Source organism: Amblyomma americanum, chromosome 6, assembly GCF_052857255.1.
Source record: "Amblyomma americanum isolate KBUSLIRL-KWMA chromosome 6, ASM5285725v1, whole genome shotgun sequence".
NCBI classification, from domain to species: domain Eukaryota; kingdom Metazoa; phylum Arthropoda; class Arachnida; order Ixodida; family Ixodidae; genus Amblyomma; species Amblyomma americanum.
Genome location: NC_135502.1, coordinates 25,854,795 through 25,877,341, shown reverse-complemented (window position 1 = coordinate 25,877,341; position 22,547 = coordinate 25,854,795). Strand labels below are relative to the sequence as shown.

The 22,547-nt window shown below is 46.0% G+C and overlaps 1 protein-coding gene across 5 annotated transcripts in view; it reads right to left on the bottom strand.

Annotated features, from left to right (window-relative positions):
• LOC144136459 (thrombospondin type-1 domain-containing protein 7A-like) overlaps positions 1-22,547 on the bottom strand; it is a 493,908-nt gene that overhangs the window by 228,212 nt on the left and 243,149 nt on the right. Inside the window, exon 1 of one of the 5 annotated variants that reach the window (XM_077668800.1) lies at positions 12,689-13,124. The exons of the other annotated variants lie outside the window; for them this stretch is intronic. Within the exon in view, the coding sequence (XP_077524926.1) occupies positions 12,689-12,707 (19 nt within the window). The 5' untranslated portion in view covers positions 12,708-13,124. Of the gene's footprint in view, positions 1-12,688; positions 13,125-22,547 lie in introns of those variants that run through there. 5 annotated transcript variants of the gene reach the window in all.

The following is a 22,547-nucleotide window of genomic DNA, read 5'->3' as shown; positions in this document are numbered from 1 at the left end:
AGGATTACCCGGCACTCAGTGAATACAAATTGAAGTGCCGATCCTGCCTCTTTAATTGGTTTTTGGGGAAAGGAAATGGCGCAGTATCTGTCTCATATATCTTTGGACACCTGAACCGCGCCGTAAGGGAAGGGATAAAGGAGGGAGTGAAAGAAGAAAGGAAGAATAGGTGCCTCTCGCCGACTATTTTCCCAAAGACATTGAGAGGGTGGTTTTTGGGTGCTGAGTAAATGACCGATGGATGACCACACTGCATTTAGATACGCGGGATAGAGCTAAATCGAGATCGCGTTTTGTTGGGAACATTATTTAGAATATATCAGGAAAAAGAAATTGAAGGGCGCTTAACCTTCTTAATTAAGAGTGGAACGCGACAGCGTGTTGCAGCGCAGCCAGAGAGTCCACAAAACGCCATCACCCGTTGGGCGCGACGCCTTGCCCCGTTGGAAATACGTTTGAACGCATTTCTGATTTTTCATTTCATTAAAATTTTTTATTGATAATTTACACAGTCTAAATTTTTTGAATTACCATAATCAAGCATTGGCTTTTTCATTTTGTGTCTTTTGACACTTTGAACTCTCCTTTTTCCGATTTCTTCATTTTATCTTTTTTAATTAATTATTCAATAAATTACACAGATTTCATTAGCTCATAATCACCTATCACATACTAATAAATCATCGATCACTAGAACCCCAAATCACCAGGCTACATTTGTTTTTTCCCAGCTCTCGATTATTTCCAACTCGCGGTGCGGACTACTACGCCGACGGCTTTACAACCCAACAAGCTGTACACGCTGTCGCGTAAAAATTTTTGCCAAAGAATAATAACAGTGAGCTTGAGTTGTCGTCGAGCAGCCATGTTTAGTTTTTTTTATTTAAGCAGCTTCGACACTGTCCAAAGATCTCATACTGCGAGGAAATTTTTCGAGAACGTTATTTCGGTGTTTACTGAACCTTAGTTGTTGAATGATATACTTGCTCTAATTAAGTTTACTGATCAAGAACAGAGAAAATCGGATACATTTGGCGATGTTGTGGAACAACTTCGAGAAAATCAGGTAGAAATAAAATGAGATAATTAGGAGACGTGAAAGCAGGTTGGCGACTATATTCTTTTCGTCATCAGTCTGAAAGTTCAGTCTTATTATTGTTACAGAATGTAGGGCTAATACAGCTTAGTATTCAGTAAGTGATCTGTTTGGAATGCTCTAATTGGAGCGATTGTAGTAATAATAGCACGACAAACTACTTGTTTATCTTGTGCTTGCAGTATGTGCAGCTCCAGACGACAACATACACATACTTTTCAAAAGAGAATTGTAACTGGTGTCAAAAAGCAGTAATAAGAAAATATAACGCAGTGGCAGATTTCATCCGTTCCGGCAAACAACGTAACGCTTGGAAAACAGTGTGGAATCTGAAAACAATGGCTTGTATGGTAGTTCTATATAATTATCGCACGGTTCCAGCCGTTATTGTTGCTGCTATTGTCCCTGAAGGAATGGCACATACCCACGGTAGGGGATTGGCCAGAGTTTGGTACAGACCCAAGCAGAAGAAAAATTCACCCAGACTTCACTCAAGCGGTTCATAGATAAAGATAGGGGAATCAGGGAAAGTTAACAATGAATTCTGAAAAAATTTCGAAATTCAACATTTTCTTCTTTACAACTTTCAATCGGTTGCCTATAAGGGAGGTCTTTTCTGTGCTGGTGAGCGTTTTCAGTGCCTCCAAACTTGACACTTTCGACGTATGCATGTTAACTTATCTCGACCTAACTTAAAACTCTTAGAGCTTGTTTTATTGAGTATTTATTTAAATACTGATGCATTCCGAGGCTGCTTCATAAAGATGAATATTTCTCTGCACGCTTGGAAAATTCTGCCGTACTTCCCATCAGGTTGAGGCACAAGAAACGTGTGGGCTGGTGATTAGGCGCTCTAGGCAAAGTGCTGCTCTTGATTACGTGATCCGGGTCGCCCTGATAGCGTTTGCAGTCATAGAGGGGAGCACGCGGAGCAACGCTGTTGTTTTCTCAAGTCAGATCTTGTCGCTGTCTTAAGGTCTAAGTAAAAAAAGGGCATGGAGATTGGTGTTCATGACAGCCCAAAATTAACAACCGACGGGATGAGGAGGAGGTACACTTTAATGGTCACTGGAGATTTTTGCTTCGCAGTCCACATAGAAAATGGGAAGAAACACCCAATCCGCTAGCCAACGTTGCGATAATAGTACTACTCATCATGTCAAAGCGTTGGCGGGCGGACTGAGGCTTCTTCCCGCCCGTTATTTGTTTCGCACTATTTTAATATATAATTTGCTAGTCGCTAATAAATCTTGGTTCGCTTTGATTAGCTAGTAAATACTGGAGCCGATAGATCCCTCAGAAGCGTGGTGGGAGCTAATAAGGCTTCAAATTTTACTGTCCGCCGAGCGTAAATGGCTGATGAACCGTCGCAGTTGCCGAGTGGTTGTGGCGTTTGGCTGGTGAACACATGTCCCTCGTTTCAATCCCGACCGCAGTGGCTACATTTAGGTGGGAAGGAAATGCGAAAAAGCCAGTGTAAGTTAATATCAGTGGCCGGTAAAGGACCGCGGCGTTCCTCTACGGTGTCCATCACAGACCAGAGCATTCCACTGGTGTGAAGAAGACATTGATCACCCAAGCACTGGGTGATCATGGGGATATAGAGATCATATTCGCGCTAGACGCCGCGAGTGAAGAAACTGACTTGGAATAGATAAGATATTTTGCATTCAAACCACGCCAATGAATTTAATAATAATAATAATAATAATAATAATAATAATAATAATAATAATAATAATAATAATAATAATAATAATAATAATAATAATAATAATAATAATAATAATAATAATAATAATAATAATAATTGGTTTTTGGGGAAAGGAAATGGCGCAGTATCTGTCTCATATATCGTTGGACACCTGAACCGCGCCGTAAGGGAAGGGATAAAGGAGGCAGTGAAAGAAGAAAGGAAGAAAGAAAGAAAGAAAGAAGGAAAGAAAGAAAGGAAGAAAGAAAGAAAGAAAGAAAGAAAGGAAGAAAGAAAGAAAGAAAGAAAGAAAGAAAGAAAGAAAGAAAGAAAGAAAGAAAGAAAGAAAGAAAGAAAGAAAGAAAGAAAGAAAGAAAGAAAGAAAGAGGTGCTGTAGTGGAGGACTCCGGAATAATTTAGACCACCTGGGGATCTTTAACGTGCACTGACATCGCAAAGCACACGGGCGCCTTAGCGTTTTGCCTCCATAAAAACTCAGCCGCCGCGGTCGGTTGCGTTTTTATGGAGGCAATTTCAGTGTTTCTTATTTTTGTGCACATTTCTATCCCAACGAGTGCCCAGAATAAAAGAGAAGTTATTGTAGTTTGCGTGCTGAAAATCAATACCGTTTGATTGATCTTCGAAGTTCTCGCGAAAGTTAGCGATCACGAAATCGAGTGAGGTACTACAGAATAATTCTTTTGTCAAAGAGCGTTAGCAGATAACAAAAACGTAAAAGGTCGCTGAGATTTCAGTGGTCCCACCGATGCTGTAGTTACCTGGATGCAGCAACAATGTCAGTCGAGTGACTCATACACTAACCGTGGTTGTTCTTCAACCGGAAATATAAAACGAAGTAAGTAGTATATGTTTCACCGCGCCTTCTGTGTTCAACGCATGTTGTCGATCCTTGCACTAGCTCTAGATGACTGCCGTGGCAGGACCCACCCAAGGCAGCAACTGATGACCTGAGGTTATCACTGTCCAACCACAAATGAGATACAACCAGAGTGAGGAGTTCTTACATCGATTATTCTTTAGGAGTGGTCATGATGGCTCAAGTACCGATTGATTTCACTTTTTGCATGAGCCTACTGTCATCGTTTCGCATGAAAGTACAAGTAAAATACATAAAATAAAATGACATGAAATGTTCTATGCAACATAGTTTCTGCAATTCAGATTCTGTGTTATACTATTCTCATCCCGAAGACGTCAAGTAATTTAATCAAACAATGTTTGAAAATCAATCCATTACCTAAATGAGCAAATCACTCGAAATTTATTGAATGTCTGCATGCCGAATCATCAGCTGCTTTTTCTTCCATCAGGTAGCATTATTCACGGGGCACGGCTGATGCTACATTTTATGCTGAACATTCTCAGTTCTGAAATGTGTTCAGCGCTCGTCAATCGTAACCACCTCCCCCCATTGAGCAACTTTCCATCCTACTTGAGTGCTTAACCCAAGACCTGACCTCTACCCTCACGCCCCTCCTTTCGTTTATTAAGGGGACACATGAACCCTTGAGGAAAATAAACACAAGAATTGTGATGACTGACTGCTACGATTAAAGTTCCAGAACTGGCTTTTAGGAACACGGAAAAAGTTTTAAAAAGTTTTTCTCCACGTCTACGGTCTGCATAGTAAACGTGCTCTTTGCGTAGCGGAAAGCCGGCCGCGTGGCGAAAGAAACAATCTTTCTTTTGAAATCCCTAAGTGCGCTCCCAAATATAAGCGGTGCACCTATTGTGAGGCGTATATGAATATGAAGAATACAGTATACAGATCGCGGAAATGTGAATAGGAATAAAAGCGTTCCAGGAAGCGCCTTCGATGCTGCTGCAGATGGCAATATTCAGCCTCGTACAGGAAGGGCAGACGATAAAAACACAAGATAACAACCGAGCGTCCACGAAGGTTCGTGAAATGGAGAGTTATGAGCCACCCACCCTCACGCTATCACCCCCCCCCCCCCCTATCGTTCATGCTCGTTTGATTGATAGACGGAAAAACCAATCTGAGCGCGCGCTATCGATCTAGCAATCGCTTTTGTACGTCGTCCCCGGGCGGCATTCGGTAAGCCGCATAAGTTTTCCTTTTTAACTTAGTTCGCTGTTTCTTAGTAAAGGAATGAGAGGTACACCCCGCTAGCGTTTACCGTACAGGTGCCATGGTACAATAATTCGAACTTTTAAATGTGGTTCATAAACTAGGAACAAATGTTTGAAAAGTATGCGAAAAGAACGCGTAATATAACAAATTTATTACCGCCTGAAATTGTGCGCATTTGATTCTTAAGTGGAGCGGCAAAGACTGAGAAAATTAAACAGCGTAATTAAATCGGAATAGAAACCCCCTGACGAAGTTAAGCCAATTATCTCAGCAGCTTCCTGGTTATACAAAGAAGACAGATAAATTAAGGAAGCGTAAATATACATTGAATTATTCGCACAACAGAGCTGTACATTTTAAGCAGTATCTTAAGCCGTTAGTGGCGGCTGTGTCGTTCGCGCCACGGGCACATCAATGCCTGTAGCATAACGAACATTTTAAACGTCTAGTACTCTCGAATCAAAGGCAAAAAAAAATGTGGAACGAACGGTCAGCTCAAGTGACAGTTCCGCGAAAGCAGTTAGACTTACCCTCGATGGCTTCTTTGGTAGCTTTACTTTAAAGAATGCTTTATCTTTAATCCGAGGCCTCATACAGGCTGCAAACTTTTTCTGGAGAGTGGAAGATGCTGGTGGTGAGGGGGAAGGCAGGCCCATACCGACAATGTTAGCAAAAATACGCCGAAATGGGAGTGAATGGCTAGTCCTCTAACGCGCGCCTATAAAGTGTTTTTACTTACTTAATCCATACGGGGTATCTTAATTATTCTCCTCTTCAAGGGAGACAATTAGGAGTACAAGGAAGCAGAATGCCTTCTCTATGTTGACATGACACGCAAACATAGCGCTACGTTTATGCATACTCATTCTACGCTCATTTTCATTGGGTGGTAACAAAGAGAAAGCTGCACGGGCAGCCAGCGGTGAACCAAATTGGACGACTGCGCAGATTTCATGAAACCTACTCCAAGGGTTCTTATTCCGTCTGAAAGCCCGGAGAAAGGGTGGGCGTAAGTGGCAGGAGTCATCTGCTTGTGCTTTGCTAGCTAGTTTGGTTGGTTACCATCGTGCTTGAAGCAGTGTGACATTGAAAACTTATTGGAAAGTTCAGAGTTGAAACGGGGTTTCGCAGAAGTTTTCTTGGTCATGCACCACGCCATAGTTGCGTAAAAAGCAGTGCTATATAACTTGAACGTGAGGACTTGCAGTGCCAGAGGTAACCTTGCATGGCAGTGTTTGGTTTCAACTTCATATCCTCGAAGCTGGGTTTTTAGTATGACTGAGGAACAGTGCAGCCTCATCAGTATTATCAAGACCTTATCGTTGACACTCTCTTCTAACGCAGTTCCAAGCCGATACGCTACATTCCAGTCGTCTGCAACGCACCACGCGTGAACCGCACCAAAATAGGCTGTTAGAACTAAGCATATGCTTGCGTTCTAGTGGGGTTTCGCCGCGTTCAAAATGACAAGGCACCGTAGGAGCGCACTGGAAGCTTCAGAGGAGCTATTCGTAGTATCTTATTCAGGGTAAAATGATGACAATCCGACCTCTGTATCGCAGCTGTCGCCCGTGAAGCAGCAGAAGCGAGCGAAAGGCTAGTGAAGATTGCTACGAAGATGTCACTCACCGCTGCAGTAACTTCACTGACCAGGAGCAGACGAGGCGGTAGAGGGTCGTGCGGATGTCGCAAAATGATGTTTTTTTTACTTCCGGACCAGGGAATGTTAAGATCAATATCCTCAATTTTAAAATGGCAGTTAAAAGAGGAGGATTGTCCCTCATGCTCTTTTAATCGGTGAAGGTATCAAACTAACGAATTAGCTCATTTTCACTCCATACTGATATTACACACATAGGATATCAGTATATTTTCGCAAATGGAGTTAAAGGTCGAAGTAAACGATGTAAAATTCAATTGGTGTTGATATTTGTGTGCAGTGCCCAGGTATTGTGTGAAGGGAAATGGCTGCTGGGTGGTGCTTCTAGAGTGCTGCTTGCTTTTGCGCTGCGTTTTAGAATTCGATTTCGCTGTCGCTGTTCTGTTCTACTGCAGCGTGGGCGTCTGGTGGGGAGATGCTTTGCGTGGCGTAGGGGGGGGGGGGGGGGGGGGGTAGGTTGCATGGTGATGGGCGCCTCTTCTGGAGGGCAGAGTGAGTGAATAAGACGGTGGTAGATTGCCTCTGGAGAGTGAAGTTGGACGAGAGAGGGGGAAGTGAATCTAGGGAGGCCGTGAGTGGGTGGGCAGGCCGTAGGTAGGAGAGTGTGGCGGGGAGGTGGCTGCTGCTTCTGCAAGGTGGAGACTGCACTGTCCGAGGCTACAGACAGATGCCGGCGTTTTCACATTGTGACACTGATATGGGTTTCGCAGCAAGAAAAGGAAGGTGTGCGCCGGGCTGGGATGTATGGTGTACTGTCGCCCCCAAAAGTTTGGTCGACGCGTGTTGTCAGAAAAGCAAAAAATACCATTGCTGCACTGCCTCGCGACACAGCCGCCTGGTAATGTCGCCTGGTAAGGCCACCAGATCTTGAAGCATGCACTTTCCAACAAACCTTTGGACATTACTTGCGACGGGCATGCGTGGCTGTGCCAAGATAAAAAGTTTCTGGCAAAACCACATCGCGTAAACAGTTGTGGCCAATAGCACATGATTATGCGTAACTTTTATTCGGAGTAAACATTTTTGGTTATAACTAGCTAGATACAGTTCCAAAACAATTATACGTGCACGTGTTATTGCTCTGGCGTTACATATATTTTCAGTAAGGTTTCTAATACGAGCGCTTATGGTGATGAACGCTGGCTTGATAGCGTGAAAACGGCGTTTTATGAGGAAAAATTCTAGGGAACTTTACTCATCCTTAGGGATGATGAAGTGATAACTATAGTTCCACAACCTGCCTGCAATCCCTAATCTCCCCTCCTCCCCTCCCCACAAGTGCTCCCATTCCGATATCGGGTGAAATGAGACACACAAGATACACATGCAGTAAGCCCACGTAGATCTCATGACTGACAAGGGGTCGGTCTCAAAGGTTCCCTCCTGGAAAAAAAATTTATTCTCTCGCAGGTAAAGATGAGTTATTAGTTAAGTTACAAACGTGACCTCGGTTACAAACGTAGAAAAAATAGCACCCACTGCTTTTACCAGCAATAATAATGCTGTGTTTTGCATAACTTCGACGAAATATTCTTCTCACGAATACAGCGCGTGTTTCGAAGCGTTTCGGCGAACCACGCAGGGCGTGCAAATAACAGCAGGACTGGCTCCCTCCCGGAGACCAGTCTCGTAGCACAACCATAGCACAGAGTGTGAATGCAGTAGTCCGTCTAGTTAGCAGTTAAGCGTCATAAAATTGTATCTGGGGAAAGGAAATTAGCGCATCCTGGCAGTATTCTTTTGCACATGCGCTCTCCAGTGTTTCCTATCCCCCCCGCCAATCAAAACAAGAAAACAGCAGCAAATTACTGCGCCCCCTCTTAATACAAATTATCTGTTCTTGTGCATGCTGAAAGTTAACCTGTATGATATCATGCGGTGATATGAGAGTATTCCCAAATTGTTTTGATTAGCGGGATAAACTCTAACGGTGCCTCCGAGCTCACCACGAAGACGGCCGAAAAACACAACGGATGCTACTTCCCCTGCAATCTTGTTCCTATTTTCGAACCACGCACGCGAGCCTGTGATTAAGGTGTAACGCAACGAAAGCGCTCAGCCGTACAAATCCCATACCCTAATCTCACTACTTCTGGGAAAGCCCGTATGAAATGCCCGACCTTGCTCGTACAAGGCAGGCCATCCTTCCGCCGCCTCTCTTCCACGATCCAACGTCAGCGCCTCATCTCTCTCTTTGGGCCCCGTTTCCAATCACAAGTTAATTAGGGGCGCCTCGGATGAGTCCCGCGAGAGTCCTTGCCGGTGCGCCTGTCTAGAACGCGACAAGGACTGGAGCTGTGTACGCCCCCTATTGCTCTGGCGACTGCATTTCTTTCGAGCCTCGTTTTTATCCGGCTCTTTTTCCCCTAGGTTTGCTTCGGATTACGATGCTCTTTGCGTGCATCGAGACCAATTTCCGCTGACGAGAAGGCACGTGGGCTTTCGGCCGCGCACTTTGTTGTTCACTAAAGCGAGAAACATAAGGCGGTGGAATGCATCCATCGTCCCTCCAGCGCCGCGTGTTTACACTGCGCGGGGCACGCCTGAGAACGAGAGTGAGGAAGAGGAGTTTCCGCAGAGGCGCTTTGCCAGAGTGAAGTTCTGATCTCTTACTTTCTCTTTCTTCGTAATTACAAGATGAGCGCTGGCCGAACTGAACGAGACCTAGCAAAACAACATTAAAAACGGCGGTTTGTGCAGTTATAGTTTTAGTGGTGGTAGTGGTTTATTGAAGAAACAAAAACAAAAAAGGGGTACCAACCCAATTAAACTGATGCATGCTGGTAAGCACCTGCTGCGAAAATGAAAAAGAACGGAACAGTGGGACAAGCACCAGGGAGCAACAAGCTGGAAATAGGGCATATGTTCGAAGAGAGAAAAGGAATGTAGAAGTACGCTATGCAGCTTATTAATTAAGAGTACGAAAGCACGCACGTATTCCTGAACACAAACATGCACACAAGTATACGCGCACACAGCTACGCCCGCGTAATTGTCCTAGCGTTCTCGTCCCGCAAGGTTTCACTACGAAAAGTGTACACACACAGGCTGTTCACGTCTGGCGGTGTTCTAGTGTCAACACCAAGTTGCTCTCCGCCACTAGAGAGGCCCAGGTGGGATGCCCGACCTATCTGCTGTACAAGGGCCAGCTGAAGAGCGAAGTAAACTCTTTAATCGCTGTACCGGTTCGTGTTTAATTGATGTTGATTTTGTCTTCGTTATATGACCAACGTAAAGAAGGTATGTACATCGCGGGCGCCATTTTGTTGTCAAGCGCGTAGCTTCAGCAGCGCAGGCCAGCGCAGAAGGCGATAATCCCATTAGACACGCCCGCAGCCTTTCGCCTTGCTCCAGAGGCACCAAAATGGAGTCCCTTGTGACGTCAGCGAATACTACTTTTTGACTGTTTTTCTGTTGGCTTTCGTAGTTTCGGGGCTTCTCTTCGAATAGCGCGCACAAAAACACCACTAAAAAGAGATACCAATGAAAACTGGGGAAAAGGGCAACGATTGGAGTAACGATTGTGCAGTAGTGAAAACGTGCACCAGGCGCTTAACGGTACAAGGACACTAAGGTGCAGGCGCCGCAGTGGAATCTCTCTAACCCGGTCACAGATGCTTATCTTGATGAGAAACGTGTCCCCAAAGAAGCTTCTAGAAGGACAGCTCTCGCGTGCGTTCCAAAACGTCACCTCACAATCACAAAGGCCAGGTGTCACGCCAAGGTGCTTAAATCCGCGCGTGACACGGCGAGGACAATGATTTCGACGACCGCTCAGGACGAGTACTCTGCTCACTGGCTGTGGCTAGTGAGAAAGCCAAGCAGGAGGCCTTACGTTACTCGCTCCTGAGTAACCAAGCGTGTACGTGAAGCAGCAAGGATTCACGGCGCCGTTTACGGCTGCAGTATATATCAGGAGACGGCAGGCGACAGCAGGGGCGCTGGTGCAGGCAGCGACTTGTGTTTGCGCTGCTGCTCTACCGGCCGCTTTGCTTCTTGGCGCGCCAGCGGCGCTGTTCGTCGACTTCCCGCAGCGCCGCGGCAGGCTTGGAGACACAGGCCTCGGCGCCTCTGCTTTTCCGGAAGGCGGTAAATCAGACTAAGCGGTGGGCTTCCGGAGGCCCGGGGCCGTCATTGCCGACTCGTAGGAGGAACTAACGGCTCTGAAACGTGACGTGGACTCTTGATCGTGGCTTCTAAGACACAACGTGCGAGAGAAAATGAGCAGCAGATAAAAGAGGCAGAAATGTTAGAGGAGAGCGAAGCTCTCTAAGAACGCCTCAAATGGCGGCAAATGTCTTGACGCCGGACAACATTTCACCCTAAATGGCGCTAACGCGACGTCGTTGTGAGCTCTGCAGTAGAGAGACAGTTAGAATGAGAATGCTGGGGTTGGGCGCCGGAGCGAACGGAAAGATTTGAAACTGCCAACGGGTACTGACGCGTCTCTTATAGAGAAAAAATATAGCTGTAGAAATCTGTATCGCACTCTGTCGTTCTCAGCGAGGAAGCGCAATAAAGGGAGCCAATATCTACGTTCGTAGTCTGCAGCTCATGATTGTTATTGTGACTCTGAACATTTCTGTTTTCTCTGTGCGTTTCTTATCGTGATCGTCTCACTTGTACGTGTTCAGTTTTGATCCGTAATTTCTTTCAAGCAACAAATTTGCTTCATTTATTTCTTACTTTTTTCTGACTCATTATCAAAGCACTTCTATGTCTTTTTATCCTTGCGTGTAAGCTAAACTGCTTTTATGACTGTTCCTAGCTTCATTTCAACACAATTGTGTACATTTTCATAGTAATTGTATTGTAAAAAAAAACTGATGGATTCATGTTTCTTTTTGTTTTCCGTAAATAAAAAGATACATCATTCCTTTGCATCTGTGAAGCTGTCGAGCATCTAAAGGGGCTTATGGGTTTGACAAGCTGTCGCTGGTGACAGCTTTTACTGCTGGACTCACGCGTCATGTATGAGGTGCCAATAAGGTATTATAATTACTATTATTATTATTAAATTGAAACAAAGAATAAACTAAAAAATGTATGGTGCGAGGAAACACGATACTGCAGCGTGTGTCTAGAATAGCGCAACTCTTCTCGACCTTGCCTGTTGGTGTTCTTGTGGATAGCGTCTGCCGTTTTGTTCAACTTGCTCGTGGTTATGCTTTCACTATCCTAACTGGTCACATCTTAAAGATAACGATACCATAGCACCTGTGGCGCACCAAGAAATAAAAGTTCCACCTGCAATACCGGTGTCTCCACCGACAATTTCTACCTCGTGAGGCACTGCCCGCATTTCTCCAAAGCCAAAGCCCGACACAAAAAACGAAGACCAGCTCCGAACGCCTAGATCACCTTTTGTATGTTCGGTAGGTTGGCCGCCTCACGCGAGGCTTTGTCGTGCCCACATTTAACTCCCTGGCTATATCCTAATTATTCCTCGAACTGATGCAAAAGTGCACCATTATAATTCACAAAATAATACTGATTTAAAAAATAGATGTGTGTTGGAAGTGCTGCGCTTGCCTTCCGCGAGGCGGTTGTCTGGCCCAGTGGAACCAATGATCCTTGAAAGTAAATATACGTACTTCCACAAATAAACGGTGTTGGCTTGAGTGTAAGAAATGAATGAGTCTTCCATGCCTAATGACCGTACGCAGCCATGGGACATGGAAGAAATTCTTTCCTCAGCCTTGAATTAACGCCCCGAGCTTCGAGAAAAAAACGCCACCGGGTTAACGACTTTCTTCAAAAAGAAACGCAGCTACAGATTAGGTGCCCACGGCGCACGTCAGCTGTGCTACCTGATCAATGCGACAGAAAACTCAGTTTCCTCAGTTTACCTAGCTATAATCATGTGAGAGCACAGTCTGTCCTCTTGCACTAGGCTGAGAGCGTGGAGTGTTGGTTAAAATTTTGAAACAAAATACATTTATACGAAAAAGAGCTTGACAATTCAGTTATGACACACATTATGCGAAGGCACCTTTACTATATTCGTCCAATTAATTGTATACACCGAAAGTCCTTTAGCAAACCTTAATAAATTGCATACGAAGTCTTATAGCAACTTCGAAAAACGTCTGCGAAAATTGAAGCAAAAAGTCTTCTGCTTACCGGGAAAATTTAACGTCATGTCATGGGGTACGTTGTCCAACCTCGCTTCTGCCAAGGCACTTAGGTGTTCCAGAGTAACGTCCCTGTGTGCTCCGAGAGCTCTGTGGTAGCGATCGCGACCGACGCGATCTGGTGCGGGATCACCAAAAAAAATTGATGTCGATCGCGCCTACGTCACAGGAGTCAAACTTTTCGCGCAAGCAGACAAAGGAGGTACCGGAGGGCTGCAGCTTATCTCCAGGGCAGCAGCACAGAACAACCATCAACGAAGCGACGGCTACTCCTCACTGCCTGTCCATGTTTCCCGCGAGAAAATCCGAAAGCCCAGCCCGGCAGGCACTAGAGACGCCAGTTCCGAAGTACGTCCAGTGCGCGTCAGCATCCAGGTCTTAGGCCAGAGGCCGGGTAGTTGTCAGGTCGTTGCGATATCTCGACTGGCGGGGAGTTTCCCTCGCTGAGAAGCAGGTACGCGAAGAGAGAAAACGGCTGAGGGGAGCAGAAGGTGCGCCCGCGTGTGTTTGCGCAGTACCTCTACGGCGAAGCGGCAGCATGAAAACTCGTAGAGCCGCTAGAAGAAGAGCGGGAAAGAGCAGCGAGGGAGAGACAGAGGAGAACGGAGGAGGAGAGCCGCCGGCGCAGGTTGACAGTTGGCATACGTAATGTGATTTAGAAAGCCCGGCCCGAACGGATGTCAAAGTCTCCGGCCGAAGCGGCGGACTCGACGACAGAACGCGCGAGCAACGCGCGTCAACCGGCGAAGGCGGCGCTCTCACGTGGCGTGCGGAATTAGGCAACCACGGCACCGGGAGCCGCAAAACACAAAGTCGAGTACACCGCCCCATCCGCTCGCCAAGGCTGGGATTTATGGGCGCGCAAGGCCGCGAATTGCGGCCCGCCGCATGTGTAAGTTGTCGCGCTGCGGGGAGAGAGGATGGGATGGTCGGTGGGGTGCAGCAGGGGAGGTAGTTTGGGTGGGCGTGGTGGGTACGGGAAAGGGGGGGGGGAGGAATAGGAGATGAAGAAAGTAGAGTGTAGGGGGTCTGCGCAATCGGTGATGCAGCAGCGGGGCGCATCAGCGACTTTATCCGATGAAGCAGCGGGAAGCGCGAGGGAGACACTCCGGAAACAGGAGGTGAGAGCCCCGACTATAGGGTGGAAGAGTCGCGGAATGAAAATAAAAGACGAAAATTAGTTAAAAGGTAAAAAAAGAAACACGCCTTGCGCACGCTTCATTGATTTTTGTTCCGCAAGCGTACACACCGCGGCACTCTTCTCGACCTCTTGGCACCAACTCTCGCCTTGCGCACACCGACAGGGCTTCGCTCGCCTTTCCGGTCTCGCTGCGTTTGGGACGGTTCGACGAAGCAGGCGCACAGCACGCGACGACCATATCCCCGAAGGAAAAGCAACGAAGAACTTAAAGCACCGCTCGCGAAGGCTAAGAACCGGAGAGAAGGTAGATGAAGCGGTGAGCAAACACGAAGAGGAGGGCAGAAAGAGAGAAAGAGAGAGAGCGCGTCTCTGGTGTTTAGCCAACATGCCCTCTAGAGAAGTGCACAGGTGCTCGGAGCCCTCCGAAGCGTTTTATGTCTCTCGTGAAGTCCCTCGAGTCAGGCAGGTGGAGAGCACGCTCTGATCAAACTAACGCGATGCAAAATAGAGTGGAGACGAGGGGGTGGGTGGTAATTAATTCTTTCTATCAAATCTCCAAGTGGGCCTGAGTGGGCGTCGTCGTCCCGCTCTGGTCGCGTTCATGTTTATTTGTTCCTGCTACGACATGCTGACAGCTCTTTAAAATATGAAGGTGGCGCTCTATATGGTAGTGTAATTAATTAGACGGCTATGATTGGGTGAAAAAGGAAGCAGCGCTCATGTTCCCAGCCCGCCTTGTCCGTTCTCTGCATCTAACTTTTTTCATGGTGTCAGAAATACCTCGTTCTTCAAAAGTCTATACATATCGGGACTATGGCAGCAGTGCAATTACCCCGCCAACGAAGAAAGACTATCGCTCATTACGAGAATTTTTGGTCGAATACCAAAAAAAGAAACAATTTTCTGGCGCAACCAGTACAGTAGAGAATGCAGTTTATGTGCACAAAGGGCACGCTCGTGACGTAGAGAATTCGCACCGCTATAGAAAACAGGTCAATTAGAGATATATTACGCAAATTCAGCGTTTTTATCTTGGCCCATCTTGCAGTCTCCACCCATTAGGTTCTGTGAGGCAACGAGTAGGCGCATGTGTAGCGCTGACCATACACGGGAGTGCGGACCATTATAAACAGCTGATGATGATGATGGTGAATTTTAATGGCGCAAGGGCATCTGCGGCCAAAGACCGCCATGGCACAAGGTATTTTCGTTGGCTCAAGGTTGGGTCAAAGGCCAATTTCTCAATCATTTCACCCTGATTAAGTCGAGCACCAGGCCAGGGGAAGCTTGTACCCATTGTATGAATGGTGGGTACCCGGCGGCACAGGGGATCAAACCCATCACTGCCCGCATGCGAGGCGGATGCTAGGCCGCCGTTGCGGCTCCAATATAAACAGCTGCTTCTTTCTTTAATGCGCAGTTGCTGCCCCCTTTGTTCCTGTGGTATTTGAGGCACAGAAAAATTAAGCAGCGTGATCAGACAGTTACCTCACTGCTGCTGCTCCCGTCAAGAAATTTTTTTTTGCATTGCGAGTCCGCAAACTAAGTCGTATACACCAAGAGCAATCTGTGACGTAAACAAGATGTGATGGCGCTGCTGTCGCCCGTTTAGTGTGACAGCTGTGAGTATACAGCTCATAAGAACGCATGTAAACTCTCAAAGTAGCTTTCTGATTTTATTGCGTCCATATGACGTCGTTCATTCCTTAACAAAATTCGAGTACATTCCAGAACAGAATATTCAATTATAGAACGTGATTTCAAAGCAAATGCATTTTAAAGCAGCAAAATATCTTCGCGCCAGATTTAGCCACGGTTTTGGGTACGGTAGGGGGTGTTGCCCATGGAAACAGATGCGAACAAAACTTTTAATTTTCTCATTTCAGAGTAACTATGAAGGCGACCGTTCGTTAACTACTGGCGAGTACTTTTAAGAAGAGCATAAAAAACTGCAATTCCGTTTTAAAGCTGATTTTCTAAAACGTAACGACAAATGTGTTTTGTGATGACGGACATGCACTCGGTAAATTCGTCAGTTCTCCGAATCGCACAAGCTCCTTGTGTGGTCCGGCATGCCGCCGCGTGCACTTCATTCGTTCACAAATACTGCCATTCAGTCTATGCTGCCTAGAGATATCTACATGGAAGACAGTCCACAAACGGCATGATAAACGAACTGCGCAGTTCAGCAGACGACGGCGCAGACGATAGCGCCAGCCACCTGCGGCGATCACGTATGTAAACACCCCCTGCGTATGTAAACACGATGTCAGTCTATACGTGGGTTGAATTGACTGCATCCTATAGACAATACATGGCTTAGTCGCATCTCTCACACGCATCTTCAGGGATGCAGAAGCTATAGAAAATTGGCATTTGGACGTCTCCTTTTCTCTGGCCAGTCGCTCAGGCGTCAGCATTAATGCTAGACAACTGCACTGCGATAAGCACGCTTTCTTTCATTCCAAACGCATGAGTATACACACGCACATACTACAGACACACAGTCAGTACTATTAGGAAAGCTCAAGCACAAACTGAGAATATCATAGTTGAACTCGCTAGGGGTGCCCTGCTGTGAGATAACAGCTGACATCCGGTCGCCACGGGGAGGCGTGCTTATATTCTGAACACCGAGATGTCGGACAAAAATTTAATTCGATAAGTTCGGCTGAACAACCGTCTAAGCTGAGGAAACGCCGACAAGCGCAATTTAAATTTAGTCTATTCGTTCTATGAAGAAGAAAGTACCACTCTGTACTCGCACAGGTGCATGACGCTACTGTAGTGACGTCCAGTCCTTAAACGGACCGAAGGCAGCCGCACCTGCTCCTGCGGAGAGCATAATCACGTATTTTAAAACAAAAACGTGGTTAACGACATAGTTGACCGCGTTTAGGCTAGCAGGGATCAAAGCTACGCTCAACTAAAAGGCCGCACGAAACTGCGAAAGTAAGGCCAGGAGCGATTAGTGAAAATTCCAACTAACCATGAGTGTCTGGAAGGTTATCTCCTTAATTTTTTTATAAACACACAGACCAGCAATGAAAGTATAAACTAGAATACATGACGTAAACGGTGCTTCAAACACACACTTCATGCCAGCCGCTGCTTTCCAACTTGTTGCAAAGACATTGCGATCAATTGAGGCAATACTTACGGATCCTTCTAACTCTTCTCCAACACCATACAGTGGTCGTTGTCCTTCTCTTCTCTTTTTTAAGCAATCAACTTCCGTGAAAGAGTATACAGGACCGGGTAGGAGGAGGAACAAACTTTTATTTGCCATACAACAAAGAGGGTAGGGGTAAAGGAATCGCCATCGCGGCGATACTAATGTCAAAGCATTGCATGGCACATCGGCAAGGAAACCCGGCGGCGCTGACAAGCAGCAGTGGTCCGAAAACCCCCCAGTGACGTCACATGGCTTCGCATGGCGTCACAGTAGGCCATAAAACAGGGACCTCTGGAGCAATCAAAAATATAATTTCTTCCGAAGGTGCGGGGAGTTTAAGGAAGGACATTCATAGTGCGAAGCAAACACGCAACCCATAGGCCACAGATCCGCGTTGGTTCGTCGCTAATAAAGGTGAACCTCACGACCTTATGCTAATGAGTAGGTGTGTCATTAGAAAGGAAGGAATTTTTAATGAACCTCGCAACAAAGCTCTCGGCGAGAGGATCCTTTCGCATTCAAAGCACGTACGTAGTCCTAAGTGTCCTTCGTAGTTTTCTTTTTTTATAGAAAGGTCCCAGGTTTCCCGCCTTGCATAACTCTTGCCAAAGCTCGGCAGCACTGTTATAACTGTTCTTATAAGCCATTAACCAACATGAGAAGTCTTAAAATTTGTCACAAATTTTCATGCAATTTCAGATGCTTCAGTCATTACTAACGGCATTACCGGCGAAAAGGCACGGTTTTAAAAGTTGTGAAAGTATTGAAATATTGAGCATAGAAAGACTCAGCAGCCGCGGAGGATGAGTGGTTATGGCGCTCGGCTGCTGGCCCGAAAGACGCGGGTTCGATCCCGGCTACGGAGGTCGAATTTCGACGGAGGTGAAATTCTAGAGGCCCATGTACTGTGCGATGTCAGTGCACGTTAAAGAACCGCAGGTGGTCGAAATTTTCACAGCCTTTTCACTACGGCGTCTTTCATAGCCTTAGTCGGTTTGGGACGTTAAACCCCTATAAACCATAAACCATAGAAAGAATAAGGAGAGGTGGTGGGTGTTTCTTCAAGAAATTATTACGATCGCCTTTACAGTAATGAATTATGCATGTGCTTTGGCTGTGGACGACCTGATTATGGTTTAACAGTTCCGCAAGGTCACTGTTATGACAGCGCACAAGAAAGTAAAATCAACTTCGGAAGTGGCCTCAGTATCGAGATTTCTTTCCTCGGCCAGGGTCTCCGATATGTAAACACGGGGACATTGAAGCCGACATTCACCACTTACTGTGGGACTGCCCAGCTCTCAAGCCAACCAGGATCCGGTACCTGAAGGTGCCTGAAGGGGGACCCGCCGCGGTGGCTCAGTGGTTAGGGCGCTCGACTACTGATCCGGAGTTCCCGCGTTCGAACCCGACCGCGGCGGCTGCGTTTTTATGGAGGAAACGCGCTAAGGCGCCCGTGTACTGTCCGATGTCAGTGCGCGTTAAAGATCCCCAGGTGGTCGAAATTATTTCGGAGCCCTCCACTACGGCACCTCTTCTTCCTTTCTTCTTTCACTCCCTCCTTTATCCCTTCTCTTAAGGCGCGGTTCAGGAGTCCAACGATATATGAGACAGATACTGCGCTATTTCCCTTCCTCCAAAAACTAATTATTATTATTATTAGTCCAACGATATATGAGACAAATACTGCGCCATTTCCTTTCCTAAAAACCAATTATATTATATTATAAGGTAGCGGGTCTTTCACCCAGCAACCCTGCTACATATATTGGCTAGATTCAGGAACCATACCATCACTCACTACTGGACTTCATAAAATCAGCTAACCTCTTTCCATGTCTTTAATCATTACTGTATCCTTAATCACACCTTCACCCATTTATGTCATGAAGCAATAAATATCGTTTATATATATAAAAAAAACTTCTGTAGTCTTTTTGAGTTTCTGAGTGCAGTAGCGCTTTTGTGTGAGCAGTAAACCAAGTGATGAGCTTTGAGACACCTCGAAGAAGGGGTAAAGCTCTGAATTAACAAGAAAATTGCAGGAAACATTGCGGGACACTGCAAGACCCTTTGCAAGAAACATCACTATGATGTAAGTAAATACCACCTAGAAAAGCGCTCAACGGCACCTTATAATTCTGTTACACGCAGCAAGTGAACAGAAAAATTGAAATATTATTCCAGATCTAAATAACCCGAATTAGTGTCATTAAATATAATATTTTAGTTTTAAGCTTCACCAAACTACCATAGGAGTAATTCGCTGACAGTTTGATAAGAGAAGTAAACATATAAGCCTCGTTCAGCAGGTTGAAACTGGCGAGGGTGTTTTTTTTTTTAAAGAGCAGGACTTTGTCAATACTACCGCCATTCGAATATTTTATATGTTCTAATATATTTTATATTATATAACGGAGTAATTCAGTGATGTTTATTTTCGCTATCATACGTATTAACAGTAAAGCAGAATAGAGAAGATACTAGAAAGAAAAGACGCAGGCACTTCGTTATCAAAACGAGAGCATGCGTGACTGTGTTATTCAATCAAAAGGCAAATCACTTTCTACGGAAACTACCCCAAAAACTTGAAGTTTTTTTTTTATCGCATTCCTTAACCTTCACAGATGAGCCTCCTTACGCGGTCCACAGAAATTTAAGTCGCTCGTAAGGAAGCCATTTTTCCAGTTCAGATGCCTTGTTACTTCTAACGAGGGCCATCGCCGAATTCTGCGAGCAATCTGAACCCATCCCGTATTCTAGGAGTCTTCCTCCCCTTCATTATACAGAGCGCCAAGGCCTGGCTATCGAATTCAAGCCCTCTCTGCATTGATTTTATCTCACATCTCATCCAGCAGCCGACCTCCGGGCACACGGCCGCGAACAGACACGCTTAAAGCAAGCTCGCCATTTCCTCAACGCACCTCTCTAGTTTTCCGAACCGGCACGGCCAATGCGCCGGAGATTAGCATCGCCCACTCAAACCTCAAGCGTCCCAAGTGCTCGAATCACTGGGAAATAGAAGCGATGTCCGAAGGACGTGGAAGACAGGGAAAGTAGGTATGTACTTAGGGGAAAACGGAATAAGCTGGGATATGTGTGGGCGGTGGGGAAGAGGTTACCAGAGAAATGGGGAAAGCACCGGCTTCTGCTTTGCATAACGCAAGAACAAGGAGCTGCCCCTCGTGCTCGCCGAGGGAGCAACTGGGAAGACCGAGCGTTGCGCCGCTGTTGAGAAATTCAGTACGGAGCAGAACTGCAGCACGAGGTGAACGCCGCGTTGCGCAGGCCTGGAGTTCGTGCACTCTCTCTTGGAGAACTCGGGGCCGGAAAAATCTGATGCATATGAATAAAGCTCGGCCGGTGGCTGCTGCGTCGTTCTTTTGGGCGCGTTCCGCGGCACAACCCAAGTGGAGTGAGGGGAAGGAGATGCCGGTTCTGGAAAGAAGGGCGAGGGAGGGAGCGAAGTGCCGAGGCAAAAACCGGCGCCCTTATCTCGCGGCCGCCGGGTCGCCCAACCTCTCGCCCCGGCGCCGTAACTTCCCCATTTGTTTCGTATTTGCTCCTGATCTTTCGACTACACGCCCGACTACCTCTTCCTCCGGCTCACGCACCTCTTTCAATTCGCGCACGCGCGGGATTAAACTTGGAGCTGAAAACAAGTAAAGAAAACACAAGCTATAAGCTCGGTACAAACACAAAATCGCTGTTAGTGCGGCGGATGCGTTCACTTCAGGCGTCGCATGGAATCAGGGAGTCGTTGTCAGCTGCACTCGTGCCGAAAGGGATTTAATTTTTTAATCACAGGCAATATGATATCAATTTCTAAGAACAGCCTAGCTGCAATCCCGCAGCTCATTGAAGATAACTTTTCCTTAATGCGTATGTGTCAAAAACTGACGCTCTGATCGGGCGATATCACGGAGAATAAACAGTATGTCACGCCACCAGCGGCATTAAGAGAAACTGCTCAGTGTGTTGCCCGAAACAAATAGAGTGGCAAAATTAACGTTTGAAAGAACCAATAAAAGCTGATCGCTGGGATCAAAGGCGGCGGCACCACCCGGCATTTTCTGAAAGCTGGCCACTAGCCATGGCCAGATTTTGATTCAGAGTTTCGTAATTGGTAGGATTGAAGAACTCTGAGTAAACCTGTGTGCTGAAGTACATCTGGAGTGCGACCTTTGTTACCTACATGAGGCATACTTTTCGAAAGCTTTTGCACATCCTTAGCATGGTGGTGTTGTAATGGACTTTGGAAAGCCGCTAAGAATAGTCAGAGCATATCCATATCATGTGCACCTGAAAAAGCCTTACAAGCAAAATTTTTGTTGAATGTTCCTTGCGGAATCTGATTCTTGAATATGAAGAAGGAAATATTTTGATTCAAACCATATTTGAATCCGGAGCGCTCTCATCATCGCAATTGTTTCTTGCAATACATCCATCGCATCTAAAGTTAAGATTTCCGCATTTAATTCTCCCTAAATTCGACTCGCCTTGTCATCAACTACGTCCTAAGGTGGCATTTAGATTTAGTCATGTGTGGAATTTAAAGAAAAAGCTATTGATTTCTGGTAAGACGAACGTTCACAGTACACTGTGAAGCACGTAAATATGCGAAATGCGTTTCAAAATTTCTATTGAATTTTTATTTATTTATTTATTTAATTATTTATTTCGGTGCTGTGGGCGTAGTCAGGATGATGATGATGATGCCGATGATGACAATGATTAATTTGTTACAGCCTTGAGGTGAAGATAATTAGAGAGGAGGAGTGGAAAAGACAACAGGAGAATTAAACAATGTAATACTTCTATAAATAATAACACCAGCTTACATCAGCGATTACATCATCAATGGAGGCGCCGCGGTGGTTCAGTGGTTACGGTTCTCGGCAGCTGACCCGGAAGACTCGGGCGGGAACCCGGCTGCGGCGGTCGCATTTCGATGGGGACGAAGTGCTGCTAGAGGCCCAAGTAACTTGAGTTGGAAGAGCACTTTAAAGAGCCTCACATGCTTGAAATTATCTGGAGCCCTCCACTACGGCGTCCGTCATAGCCTGAGTTGCTTTGGGATGTTGATCTCCATGACACCAAACCAAACGAAACATCATCAACGATAGCTATGCTTCACGCAGAAGTGCCGATAACTGCTAGTGCCGAAAATTCCTGCTAGAAGGTGGATCCAGTTGGATTAGGTTAGTTTAAAAACTGATTGGGAGAAGTATATAGTGTTGCATAACTGAATGCCGCCTTTGTCGAGCGGGATGAATGCGACGGCGTATGTAAAATGGTTTAGGGATGAGGCAATCATATAGTGTGGGATGATTGCACAACTTGAGATTCAGGGCAATCTGAAACAGTTTTATATGCGATGGCAGCAATTACAGGCAGAGATTTGATTCCATGGTAGTTATGTGGCTGTGGTTAGGAAGAATAAAATGAGCACTGTTGTTTTACGCAATCTCGAGAGGAATATTAGGTTCTAATGAGCAGAGGTGCCCAGGGTATCCTGACCTCAATAATCTG